Genomic DNA, 14,675 nt, shown 5'->3' on the forward strand with positions numbered 1-14,675 from the left:
AAGGAACACTGTCACAAATATATTTTAATACCTTTTTAGGTCATCGTTATTGCTCATTCATCTTCAAACTCCAGCACGGTTATTCTGGGGGTGCTGCAGCAGCCCCACACTCCTGCTTCCAGCACCTATGACAAGCACACACTTTGGGCTTCGTTTGCAACTAACTGGAGTCCATTTGTTGATCCTGTCTTACCATTTATAGCATTGTGGGTGGGGAATATTTGGATTGGGACTGTATACCTTGGGTTCTCAGAACATAGCAGCTCACAACCCACATGCACTTGATTGTTATTGTATTGTATATTGGATTATAGAAGAATAGCATACTCCCAAAGGCATACTGTAACTATAGAAACAGACACGATTTACCATACTAACACAACAACCAAGCATCAAATTAATCAGCAAAATGCTAGGGTTTTAAGGCTTTCATTTAAAAGATTAGATTAAAATAGAATAGAAAGAGGGAGGGAATTGCATTTAGACATGACAGAAAAAGAAAAGGTCTTCCACGAACAGTAGTTTTCTTTTATTTCAGGACCTGTGGTAGCAATTGAACAGCAGACATAAGTGTGCGTCCAGGGTGTTACCAATTGAAGCGAACAGACAGCGGAGTCTGCATGAAGTTGTTGGTCAAAAATATCAGCCTAAGAAATCTTATGTTTAATCATGCTTAAAATTGAAAGCCCAGATCTGTTTTATAAACATGACAGGCATTCAGTAGACAACATTTTTTAGAACATTCCCGATGCCTGCTTGTGTAACTAAACCCTAAACTACTGATTGTCCACATTATGGAAATTCAGAGGTTGTCTTTTCTACTATCTTTTTATTGACATGGAAAACATTTTATCTGCACCCATACACACTCCTGCACGCTTTAACTCACTTTTGGATTACCCATGTTGCATAGTATGTGTACGATAATGTACCAAATGTTCATACTTTGACAGACCGGAAAGCCTCTCATGGCATTTTGTTTTCATCAAAAGCGAGAAAGACCAAAAGGATACATTTTCTAAAGTATCTTTGATTTCTTTATTCCTGATACATGGGGTTAGAAATGGAGAGTTTTCGCAAAAAGTGAAATGGCCTAACCCTAATTTAAAGGGGTTAGAGGGAAAGGCACTGTGTATGTTTTTTAAATACACACAAGGTTGCAAGTTTAGGTATACATTTGAATGCTCTAATAGCTGCGACAGACAGCATCAGCTGCATAGTTGATTCAGGGAAAGCCACAGACTTGATCCTGTTGGATCTTCTTTGGCCTTGGCTTAGATACCATCTCTCTGATGCTGATGATGGAGCGCCTGCAGGAATCAAAGACAGAACCCTGTACTTGTTGAATCAGTTAAATTCAGAGCTGTGTCCTATGCCAGTGACTCACAGACAATTGTGTCCATCTTTAAAGACACTAAGGACACTGCAAATAATTTCCTCTGCATGAAGGCCGTAGGAACTTGGATGTCCAAGAACTACTTGGAAATAAGAGGGAGGTATTGCTCTTTGGAAGTCAATCTTCGATTTGGAGTAGCATCTGGTGGCCAGGCACGCTAGGCAGCCTAGCCACACCAGTTGGCACTGCTGAAAATCTAGCTGTCCTTCTGGATAGCGAGCTGTCACTTACACAGTGTCAACCTGCTTTTGGACACTCAGAATGTTGAGGAAGATATTTGAGTTTATGCCCCTTCCAGCTCGTTAGCACATCGCTATTGCCTTGTTCTTCTCAAAGATAGACTACTGTAATGCGCTTTACCTTCATATCAACAAGTCAACCCTAGCAAAACTGTAACTTGTGCAGATTGCAATGGCAAGGCTTACATTGGATATTCCTAAGTGCCATTCGGTGTTGAAAGGTTTACGAGAACTGTACTTGCTTCTGGTAGAGAAGAGTATCCAGTTTAAGCCCAGCTGATATGAATGTCATGTTCCAATGGTACATCCCTGTGAGAAAACTTCACTCAGCACACCAAAACTGGGTAACTGTCCCGAGAGTCCAGAAGAAGATATGGAAAGGCAGAGACTTCTCAGTTACAGCTGCTAGGCTCTGGAATACTCTTCCCCACCACCTCACATCCATGAATTACACTTCCCTTTTAGAAAGGACCTAAAAATCTGGTTGTTCACCCTCTAGGTTGACACAGCACAATTAGAAGTCTTTGAACGATTCATACTGCGGCTTAACATGAATACAGTACCTATACGCCCATGGGCCTTTGTTGCGCTTTGCAAATATCAGTCAAATCTTGGTCAAATGAACGTTTGCAATGACCACTTGCCTAGACTTGACTCTACCCTAGAGGCAGCCAACTTGTGTCACTTATGACTTTGCAATATCTGCATATTAGACTCAATCACTGTAGTGATAACAAACACTCACCATTTGTTTTTACCATCATACCTCTCTAGACAAAGACCAGTCATATACACATCGGTGTTGGTCCTACTCCAATAGGAACATTTCAGCCTAAACCAGCTGGCCCAGTGCCCTCCAGGCAGGAATACAAGCAATGCAGGCCAGTTTTGGCTCATCTCGGCCTCATCATCGAGGTGCAGCTTGAGTCCAAATGCACAGTGAGCATTGGCCTCATTGTAGATATACCTCTTGCACTGAGGATTTCCCCTTTAGAAAACTGAAATCCCAAAAAGTGATGGGTGGAATGTTTTAATATTTCTAACATTCAGAGAGGTAATGGCCTCACAGTCTGAGCTGGACTGTTCTAGCTGAAGCAGGACTAACACTGATTTGCATATGGTTGATTCTAATCTGGAGGGGTGCAGTGAGCACAAAATGATGGACTTTAAGGTAGGCCTAAGTGGCTGCCAGTGACTGAAACTTTTGGAAGCATTCAACTCACCAACTTCATTGTTTCAATGTGATGTCAGCCCAGCATTAGCATTTACAGGAGACCTTGGCAGGGGTCTCCAATAAGTAGATTGGGAGCTACTGGTAGCTCACCAGTACCATGGAAGTAGCTCCCCGAAGTGCAGCACAGTACAGTATGTAATTCAGAGTCTCTACTGAAGATGGCAGAGCTACACATCTCCGGTAACATAAAACCGTGAGTTTTCTAAGTATTACTGCCAATGGTTGGGTGCACCTTAGCGTGTGCATACCACCGGGGCAGTGGGGTCCTGATGAATGCCTAGTGAACACGCTATAAAGGCAGAAACATGTTGACCATTTCTCATTATTTTTTCACTATAAGGAATAACTAACCAGATCTGGCAATTAGTTATTATAACCCCTTTTTTAATTAATGCCGGGTTTACCACAATAAAGAATTTTGGTTTAAAACCCTGACATTTTTTATCTCACTTTGCACATTTTTTTGCACTTACACGTCACATTCAATCATCAGCTCTGCTGTAAACAGGTGTAGTAGCACATCGGGGAGGTATTAGACCTTCCTGGTTGGAGCCCAATGATGAAGCATGTCACCAACCAGGTTGGTGAGTGAGGGCTCTTTTTACAAATTTGATTGATTTCTTTGTACTGGCTTCACTCCCCTTTATGTAATTTTTTGTAGTTCTTTTCCCATACTCTTTCATTGTTTAACAGTAACCAGCAGCCAAACAAGTGTCCGGGCCACATGCTTACACACAGACACACACAGTGACAGACTGCAGTACGTGCAGCATTACCACCTGTCTCCAGTCTAGCAAAGTTACATGGAGATTGGTCACTTTGTAATCTCCTCTCTATCAATCATACAGTACCTGTGATAACCGGGCCAGAAAAGAAGTGCTAGGATTATGTTATGTAATGTTACCTTATGTTATGGTATGTTAAATATATTTTCATAGCGTAATAATCGCCTGTGAGGGTCTCTGGGTGCTCAGCTACACATAAAAGTCAAAAAGAGAGGAGGAGGCTGTGATGTGTTTCTGGGGGTTATTCCAAGCTGTAAGGGTTAGGTACGAGAAAACTGCTATTGTGAATGCGTGAGAGACCTGCAGAGAGGAGCTGTCTGGAAGGTTTGGTGGAAGTGAAAGCAGATGTTCAAGTAAGCAGGGCCAGTGTTGTGGAGAGCTTTTTAGGTGTGGGTGAGAAGTTTAAAGTGTGTGTGCTTGAGTATCCTGAACCAGTGCAGTTCCCTGAGTTGTGGTGTGAGGTCGGCTCAGGGTGGGAGGTTGAGGACTAGCCTAGCTGCTTCATTTTGGATAATCTTAAAATACAAAACATATTTAAAGCTCGTCTTTGAATAACAGTTCAGACCGAGTTGGAGAGATGCATTGCTTTCAGTGTTTTGTGTTTACCAGTGGGCAATTTGTACTATGTCTGGCATTTCATAGTCATGTGGAGCCATTTTATATTGATAAAGGTTTCCTGACATTACATTCACTAAACCCTGCCTTATGCTTTGGGTGATTGGTACCCTACTACAAGATCATTTTTTAATTATTGTCCAGCAAAAAACAAACATGTATTCAGAATGTTAACTACCACAACATCATAAAGATAAGTATTTTTAGGGAAGTTTATTTTTATTGACATTCTTAATGCCGTCTCTTCTTGTCTTGAAGATATATGTATCTTCAAAGTATTTAGATGTGGAGTTAAGAATAGTAAATCTTTACTTACCTCTGCATGTGTATTTTCATGATATTGTAATGTAATATTGGGCTATGTTTTTTTTGGCACAAAACTCAGTATTGTGACATAAATCTGGGTGGTCGCTACTAGTAATCCTCCAAGGTGTGCACATTAGGAGTGGTCAGTAGTACTAGTAATCCTACAAGGCGTGGTCACTATTGTGGATGTATTTGATGTGATCACTAGGGCAACAATAGTCGAAGCCATCATTAGTTCAGGACTTTTTTCACTGATCAGAAGAAGCTCTTATTATAGAAAAGGTTTGAGACACCTTTATTAGTTAAAGTTCTGAATAATATATATATTACCATGGCGATATTTTGTCACTCGCAAGGTGTGGCCACTATTGTCATTGCATTTGATGTGGTCACTGCTGAAACAAATGTAAAGCCATTAGTAATGTGGGACTATTTTAATTGATCCCAAGCAGCTCATATTATAGAAAAGGCTGGAGCCACCTGTCCTAAGGAGATAATTCAAAGTTCAATGGAGTATGAATTCTGCCATAAATTGTCAGAGCTCCCCCTCCAAACTTGTGGCCCCATAGCCTCTTTGAGGATTGAGGAACTGCCAGGTTTATATTGGCAAAGCCTCAACCGGCTCCACTGTCAGAAACATTCGACCCTGCAGCCTTTCAGCCAAGGGACCACAGGGTTAAATGAGGCTGTAGTTCCTCCTTATTTCCGGTGGACTACTTGCATTGATTTTTCATGGTTAGGTCTGCCATGTCAGGCATTGCGCACCTGTTCAAGAAAAAAAAACAATGGCCTTGGCAAGCAGCAAAGAAAATGCCCTATATTCAGGGAGATTAAACAACCCCCTAATTTGGAAGTTTAGTTTTTGGAAAAACAAAAATGCAGAGTTGACCAAAATAACACCATAGAATTCACTTGGCATTCAGTGGCTTCTACAGTGCATCTGTCTAAGCAGCAGTAGGCACAGTCATCCCCACTAGGATGGTGGGGTGTCTCTAAATATAATGACCATTCCTCAATGCAATGGAACCTGCTATTCCAGTGGGTTGGTGGAGCACTTGATAGGGTCTACAACTACTTACACTTAACACTATACTGTCTTCAGCCCCTTTGTGTAACCTTTCTGATTTTGCTTCCTCTTTGTTACTTGATAGGAAAATTGACACTGTACTCTTCTTCTGCAGCTCCACTTGTGGTACTGAAGCTCCTCTGCCTGAGCTTTGCTCTGAAACATATGTTGTGCCATCTCTCTTGTGACATGTTCTTGTTGCTCTGTGGAGAATTGGGGTGGGTGCCGCTAGTCATATGGATCTGTTCCATGACTGGGGTAAGGAGTGTTTCTTCGGCATGAGCCAGGAGCATATTTGCATGGGTCTGCTCTATGTTGAACAGCATGGCCTCACTTGCAGGTCTGGTTTGATCTTCTGGGAAGCAATCTCCATGGTGCAGCTGGGGTCGCGGAATGTTTGTGAGACTCCTTCCAACACTGTCCACTATCTGATCCATATCTTGCCTACCTAGCACATAAGGACCTGCTCTACCACAGGCTCTGTGTTCCCCTATGGGTGTTAGTAGAATACTCAAACCCATACTGGACCCCCAACTGGCCTTATTGATGCTCCTAAATAGAAGCCAGCCTTGGTAGTGTAAAATAGATGCTACTACTTTGGCAAACTACAGCCCACAGATTACCCCTTGTACTCCTGCTGATTCTGAAGAATCTGTGAATCGAAACTATGTTGGCCAAAACTCAGCTGTCTGAATGGGAAGAGAATTACTGACAAGTCCTTGAAATGTAACACATTCTTCCTAAATCCTATCTAGGCCTTGCAGCTGCTTGTGGTGTCAGTATTCTAACTACACCAATTAGGTGATGCTGTCTGGAAAAAGAGCACAAAGTTCTCTTACATACCTGATGAGATTTATTCCTGGGTAAGTAAACACATTGGGACAGATTTACATGAAACTGACGCATCTGTACAGATGCATCAGTTTCCCTGCAACACCCATGCTCCACCATCGATGCACCGTATTTACAATACGATCCACCATGATGCAAGGATTGACAGATACGTATGAATTTCTGACGCATCTGTTGGCCCAAAAGTCATGCATTGCTGGAGTCCTATATTTATTGTACTGAGTCACTCCTTGCGTCTGCTTGAAGCAGGCGTAAGGTTTTGACGCAGTGGCGTCCTAGAAGTGGTGTCGTGAAATCTTGTAGATTTCACTGCATCACTTTTACAAGGTTTTCCTGCATTGCAACACCAACCCTGCATACATTATACCTGACGCAGGTATAATGTGACGCAGGGCTTTACAACATCTTCCTAGATGTGTCATGTTGTAAATTGGCCGCATTATTTACGCCGCTGCTGCTTCACAAAAGGGATGCAACGGAGGAGCAAAAGTGTCTCAAGGGGCTTGTAAATCTGCCCCCATTGTCTTTTCGGTGATCTATGTCCCATAGTCTTTCACACGTTTTTTAATGACATTTTCATGATGTTCTTTGAAGTTACCAATATGCTAAATAATAGGCTTTACATTTTGAAAAAAAATCTATCTGTTTTCGTTTGCAATGTTGGCAGTATGCTCCTGAAAGATTAGATGCTATGTAACCCTGTGCCAACGGTTTTGTGGGATGGGCAGACTATGCTCCTGGGGGTAGGTGTAGTTGGGTTACAGGGGATGACAGTTTGGAATCGGTAGGTAGCATTTTGGATGGGGCATACATGCTAGAGTCATATTATTGATTGGTGCAGGCAGCATCTGGTGGTGGTCAGGGGTACAGAATTGTTGTTTCGTGGTGGAAGAATGAGTGGGGACTATGTGCTGGGGCTGAGCAAGTTGAAGATTGTGCATTAATTGGGATATGAAGTTTTCTTACTCTTGGTTTCTTTTTTCCTCTCCCTGCGTACTCAACATCCCCTCTTCACTTCTTTTCCCTTTGGCTCTGAGTTTACCTACCTATGTCTCCCAATCTATTATCGATTATCTCTCTTTGTCTCACATATCTTTTTATCCCTAGACGACATTTTCTGGCAAAGTCATAGGGGCATATTTGTAACAGGCAGCGATAATTATTACTGACCTTGTATACCGCATTTTTTTCTATCGCTGGAATATTTCACCAGGCTAGCGTTGTATGAACAATGTTTAGCGCCATGTCGATGTATATTCCAGCGATAGCACCCTTTTCCATGGAACATCGCTGGTTTTCCAGCGATGTTCCATGTAAAACGGCGATATGCTTGATGATATGACCCTGTGGTCGTATCACATGAATCCACCTCGCATGTTCGGTATGCTCTAGTCAGGAATTTAACAGACGTTAAATTCCTGCGTTAAGGCATACTTAGTGCGATTAAAATAATCGCTTCCCCGCATTGTAAATACTGCAAAGCTACCTTCGCGTTATTTACCCATGTTGTTTCCACAGACACGCCTACTTTGCATCTCATTAGCAATGCAAAGTTAGGCGTGCTGGAATCGGGAGCAAAATCAGTAAAACACGCAATAGCGTGTCTTTGCTGATAAGGCGATAAAATTATCGCCACTTTTCGGCCGAAAATGGCCGCAAAAGCGGCGATCATTTTTGATCGCCGCATTGCCCCTGAATTTGTTAACTTTTGTCTCCAGCGCTTTTTTTGGGTGTTTGTAGAGAAAGTGTATTTTGTTTACTAATTTCAATCATGTGGCTTCTGGCGCGCAGAGAAAAACATGTGCATTCCAGCTACAAAGAGAAACCACTGTGACTAGCACAAGGATATTCCTTTGAGTACTGTCGAATATAGTGAGTTTAATCTCACTTCGTTTGCCTTCCTCAAAAAAGGCAGATACTATGACGTTTTAGCATTTTATTCAACTCATTGTTTTTTTAAAGAAATCTGAGCGAGTAAAGTCAGTATTTGACCTTTTTCTAATAAAGCAAATTTTATGAACTAATAGAGGTAAACCCTTCTTATGAGTGGGCTAGTATCAAAAACAAATGGTGTGTTTTTGTCATACCTGGCATTCTTGGATGTGGTATTTGTGCATTTTAGCCAAGGGCACATCCTCCAGGTCATTACTGGATTGTCCTCTAAAATGCTCTGAATTATGAGCTCGCATCTGGAAGTTGGTCCAGTACGGGGCCGAACTTGCCATAGTGGGCACCAGGCATTTTCCTGGTGGGCCGGAAGGGTGGAGGCCAGTTCTGGAACGCCATTTTTTTTACTGGGGGCCGGTTTTGCAGCAGTGCAGCAATATCGGCACCCTATAACAAAAGCAGCAGCAGTGTTTCCCACCTGCACCATCCCTCCCCCCAAAGGCTAGTCCGACTAAATTGCCAGGGCTGGTTGGCACTCTCAGTCCGCCCTGGTCCAGTAACACCAATTTCCAGATTTTGTGAGCCATTCTATGGCAGTTTATAGGAGACGAACTTGTGATCCCGTTCTTACCAAAACTTTAGGTATTGTTAATATTGAAAGTGCGATTACTGCCTGGGAACTCTAAGGTAAGTGTGACAGGCACCTTAATCCATGACCATCACTTTCCCTAAGTAGAGTCTTCAAGCAAGTGATATTTAGATATGGTGTGAAATTTTGCCTGGAATCACAATTCTCCCAAATTGCAGTTCTTTTATTTTTAAGTTTGAAGCGCCCATCAACTCTTTCTAAATCTCGTCAAAAATCCAGAAATAATCTTTCCCTAATCTTTGTCTATGCCATTGAGAGCTCACCACTACAGTCTCCAGCCAAAAGATATCAAATCCATAGAAAAAACACTTCTATCCTTAGTGACACCTCAACATAGTAAACATTGCTTTTGTGTATACTAAGGGTGTGTTTAATGAGAAATCTATTGCGCCATCTAGTTGGTATAAAAGTTAAATATAAAATATCTTAATTCAGTGAAAATTCGAAAAGGTAAGTGTAACTTTGATTTGTCCTTCAATAATTTAGAACTCTTTTACGTTTACGTGATCATTTCAACAAAAATCTCTGGGGCATATGCAATGAATACAGTTGAAATTGTCCATTAAAGACCAAGATTTTGACCGAATCTTTTCAGAATTACATTTTCTGAATTTTAATAAAACAATGTGAAAGGTGAAATGTATCAAAATATCACATTAAAAGTGCAAATGCATTATTACTTCTGGGTGCAGCATCTTGGCTGTCATATCAAACGTCAAGAGGTACATATCTAACCCAACGTACTAGTTTAGAAATGTAGGATTCTCTGTACTTTGTAAAGGTTCTTCTCATTTTTAAATTAATCGCTGATATGAGAGCAAAGGGCCTGACTGTGTTGAACTTCTGTATTTTCAGATTCCGGGCCGGATTCAAGAGAGCTTTCCGCTGGTGCCCATTTATCGAGGTGTCTAGTTATGATGAGCTGGAGCTCAAGTCCACCAGGTTTCACCCCACCAGACAGAGCAGCTTGTACACAGTGTCCAGAATGGAGTCCAGCATGACTGTAGTTTTTGACACAAATGACGGAGAGAATCCAAAATCCAGCCATAAGAAGAAAAGTGCTACAGGGGCGTCAACCATCAATGGCTGCTCGCCCAGCAATCCTATAACTGCTTCCACGGCCTCGAGTTTCATCAGCTCGCCTTACACGTCTGTGGATGAATATTCCTAAACCTTTCTCTCAGAATTTTGATAGAAAATAAATATTTTACACAAAAAAGAAGAATGTCAATACAAATCAGAAATGTTTGGAATGTTAAAAAATCGAAGTATTGTAGTACTGAATTACACTTGGTTGTTTATTCCACAGGTTAAACTGACCCTACCTAGGTAGGTGTTGCAAAAAACTGTTATTTACCTTTATTTTCTAGCTAATGTTAGTGATTTACTTTTCTGTAAAAATCTCTTATATGCCATTGGTGAGCAAGCAGATTGTGACAGAGCAGCAGCTTGCGTGTACAAATGGATTTTTGAGTGACACATATACCACTTTGTACATACCTCTTACTTGTTGATTTTGTGCATTCCAAAGACAAAGTAAAGCACATAAAGACAGAATATTCATAGTGCAGTTCAGAACGGTGATAGACTTTGTTACAGTGTTTGGTGGTCATTTAAGATCTGTCGTTCCAGTAGCCCTCTTTAATAAAATGTTTACCGCACTTTGAAATAATTGGTCTGTGTGCTGCTACTCACCATCGCGAGACAACAATGTAAAGCTTGTGTCATAATTACATCCAAGGAAATCATACGACAGTGTTTTAATGCTTGTACTTGTTCTGTTTACAATGTTTGTGATTTATGGCTAAATGCAGGAATTTGCGAGAAGTGCTGTCTCTATGGCATTATTCCCTATGATTGGATTAACATGGAAAGTAAGGGACGTATGGGAAATATAACTCACAATGTAAATTTCAATGTATAGGGATGTACATTTGATGTAATTCTAGGCTATATTGACCAACAAAAGAAAGGGGAGTAAGACGTACAAAGAATGGAAGCACTCAACTTTTAAATATATAAACTGAACTAAACAAGGGGGAGTGGTGCCACGATGACACTTTTCCTACCTTGAAAATCCTTAGACGTTTTTAAAAGGACTCTCACCTACTGGAGATTCCTCTTGTGGCATGCTTCATCATCGAGTCCACACCCGGAAGACCTAGTGTGCCCTGGTGGGCTCAATCTCTAGAAAGAGGGAGCTCTACTTGAGATTTCCTTATCGACATCTGTAAACGCAGATCCCAATAAGGAAATCTCCCTTAGAAGGGCTCCATCTTTCTAGAGGTTGAGCCCACTTGGATACGCTGGGTGTTGCGGGTATGGACTTGGGTCTGGACAGCACCTAGATAGTGTCACGGGAGACAAGTAGCTCTATCCCATCGACTGATTGATTAAAATCTACTGATTGATTCACTCAATGATGAAGAATGCCACAATAATTCTTTCTAGGATATTCTCTACTATTGAGATTTCAAGTTCAAAACTCAGAGAAACGAGCATGTAAAGCAGCTCATCAAATGCCTAAGTGAAGTTATGTATTAAAAATTGCGGTCCATGTAGTACTTTGTATATAACAGGACCATGCCTTCAATACATCTTGCGAACATGACCAGGGGGCATTGTAGCTTCAAGAAGCAAAGCAAACAAATTACATCATAACAGGAAATGTTAATTCAATACGGAACTAGTAAGATGTCAATGGATCCATACAAACATAAGTCCTAAGCTATGCAGAGAGAAAGGAGTTCAGCTGTTAAGACAAAGTGAGTTTTTAGGGTTATGTTATGCTGTGTTGTGTTATGTTACGTCATATGTTACGTCACTTTATGTTATGTTACCTTATGTTATGTTAAAGTCTTACCTGCTACCCAAAGAAAGATGCCCTGACTGGCGACCAGAAGGATTACAAACAGACACAAAGGACACAACCTCAAAGAATGCCATGAACGAGCAAGATTTTAAATTGTTATTGAATGTAGTAAAGTTAACTTCTTGTCAAGTTGAGTGGGAAGCTTGTTCCATCTTTTAGGTGCAAGTAAACAGAAGGCACAGCCTCAGCAGCGAGCACGTTGGATACATGTGTCTCCTAGCAAGTTAGCTATGGATGACACAAAGGTTAATTAGGTGCCAATTTGCAGATTGATTTCTAAAAAAAATACTTTGGCCTCTCCCCCAAAAGACTTTATGGGTCCAATATATGGATTTAAAAATACTTATGTTCCTGATAGACAGCCAGGGAAGTGTAGGTCTTGAAGAAGAGAGGTTATATAAGCATGATAGTGGAGGATTGAGTATGACTCTTGCTGCCACATTTTGCATTATTTGCAGTTGGGTCATGAATCTAGAACATATGCCCATATATAGTGTGTTGCCATAATTCAATCTGGAGATAATAATGTTTAGACTATGTATTTGCAGGACTTTTCAGGAGATAGTTTGAAAATTTCCTCCACATTTAAACTGTGATAAAACAACAGGAAGCACTGTGATCCACTTGAGGGCACATCGGCAGTTCCTTATAAAGAATCATGCCCACATTTCTAACTGACGTGACTGATAGCGGGGCTGCACTAAGAATAGGTGAGGCAAGTTACTACACAAAAGGAGGTAGATTTTGTTAAAGCCAGGGATGCCCAGGAAAGGCAGACTGCAGGACAGCTTGTATGGTATTGTCTCGGTATGTGTGCAGAAAGACCTATGAGTCTGTAACAGAGCCAATGATTAAAAACAGATTTCATAAATTTGCAATGCTTCAGTGTCAGGTGATCTTCTATTAAGCAACCCAACGATTTAGCAAAGGAAACCAATTGTGATGAAGCTTGAATCTGTGAGACCGTGGGAGAGTCTGAATACAGGAGGAGAATATCTTTTTTCAGTGGACTTTACTTCAATGTTAAATGTGTCATCAAGTGTTCCAGAGTGCACAGGAGATCAATCAGTTCCAAAATGGAGTCACAAGGGGACGTCCTGCAGAAGACTCAGGTACTATGTGGATATTAATGCATAATGATTTTCTGATTTTCCCAAAAAGCCTCCAGGCTCTTCATCTGAATGTTTCACCACATGGGTGATAATAGTAAAACCTATGACTCCTCAATGGTGATAGGAAGTGTGTATGCGTTATCTGGGGGTTTCGGTGTTCACAGATTATGATGCAATACTGAGTAACGAAAAAAATCCCAAACCAACCTATTGTAGCCATACCAAAAAGATAAAGTAGAAAGTATTGCACGTTCCAATGCATGTAACTATATATCTAAATAATAAACAGCAAAATGGCGAAAGAAGTCAACTAAGCAAGGGCATAATTTGCGTAATTTCCTTTGTGGAAATTATGTAAAATGCCAAAACGTTATTCTAAATTACTCATTCTAATCCAGCATTTTTTCCTATTCTATCACATGAAGTACATCCTCGTGTCCTATTTTGAATGTGAAGCTGCATTTTAATTAGAGAAAAACAAAACCATGTGTGTCGCAAAAACTCTCCCTTGTGTCAGTTTGTTTTGCTGTTTCTGTACTACCGCAATACAGTTGGTCACCAAACAAAATCTCAATTATGCGATGTGGCATAATGACATAATCTGGAGCATTTTCTGTAACAATTGTAATGTGAAATGCAGGAACTTATGTAAAATTACTCTGGCATGAATAGCATTTTGCATTTCAGCGTGGAACAAGCTCCTGACACTAAAAGTCACTGAAAAGTAGCATGACATGATGATTCTGCCCGCACGTGTAACTCAATGGAACCTCACAGAGTTTTCATGTAACTCTGCAGAACTTCACAAAATGAAACTCCAAGAGTTTTGCCCGCCCCTATGAGAAGTGTGAGCAGGCTCCACTGGTGGAAACATTTGCCCGTCAGCCGATTTGGTCACTATATAGGCTGTCTGCATTATTTACGGCAGTTGATTCAACAAACATTTTTCCAGTTCAAACCTTCTAGGTAAAGGATAGCAATCCTGAAGAAAGAGAAATCACCTCCATGTGCTGGGACAAAAATCCCTGTGCCTATGAACCAATAATTTTTTTGTTTTTCTGTCACAAACTCCCACTACTGTGGCACAGAGACACTTGCCAGCCTGGCAGGGATCTCTAATTATAGCATATTGTATTTCTCCAGAGGGGTACTTGGTGGACCAGTAGGCTTTCCACCATACTCTAACTAAGGCCCTTGATCTCGTAACTCCCAAGAACAAGGAAGTCAAAACATCAATGGAATCCCACTGCCATTTTTTTTCCCCTTATAATCACTGTTAACATGTTGAATGGACTGTGCATTACAGCACCCCCACCGGAGGGAAGGGAGGCACAAATCCAAACTCCAGCAACATTCAGTGTGTGTCCACATTTCATCACTTTAAAAAAACAAAAAATCCTCCTCACTGAGCCTAATCAATGCGGGGAATTGTGAGATAATCATCAGACTTCATAGGTTGTACCAATTACCCTCTAGCCACAGTGTTAACGGCTGCCAAAACTTCACCCATTCACAAAGGAAGCAGTTGTGGTGCAGGGTAGCAACACTCCTTAACTCCTTTAATCAGTCCTTAACCTCTGGTGAGTCTCCTCCGCCTAAACTTTACATATGATACACCTTTCAAGCACCAATAAATAAAACAGCAACATCCTCTCTTTAGCA

At 41.1% G+C, this 14,675-nt stretch overlaps 1 protein-coding gene across 1 annotated transcript in view; it reads left to right on the plus strand.

Moving 5' to 3' along the window:
- Positions 1-11,181, plus strand: part of TACR3 (tachykinin receptor 3) — a 1,209,419-nt gene extending 1,198,238 nt beyond the window's left edge. The window contains exon 5 of the mRNA XM_085641420.1: positions 9,885-11,181. Coding sequence (XP_085497546.1) covers positions 9,885-10,200 — 316 coding nt within the window. The 3' untranslated portion in view covers positions 10,201-11,181. The remainder of the gene's footprint in view (positions 1-9,884) is intronic.
- The last annotated feature ends 3,494 nt before the right edge of the window (positions 11,182-14,675 follow it).

Source organism: Triturus cristatus, chromosome 2_2, assembly GCF_964204655.1.
Source record: "Triturus cristatus chromosome 2_2, aTriCri1.1, whole genome shotgun sequence".
NCBI classification, from domain to species: domain Eukaryota; kingdom Metazoa; phylum Chordata; class Amphibia; order Caudata; family Salamandridae; genus Triturus; species Triturus cristatus.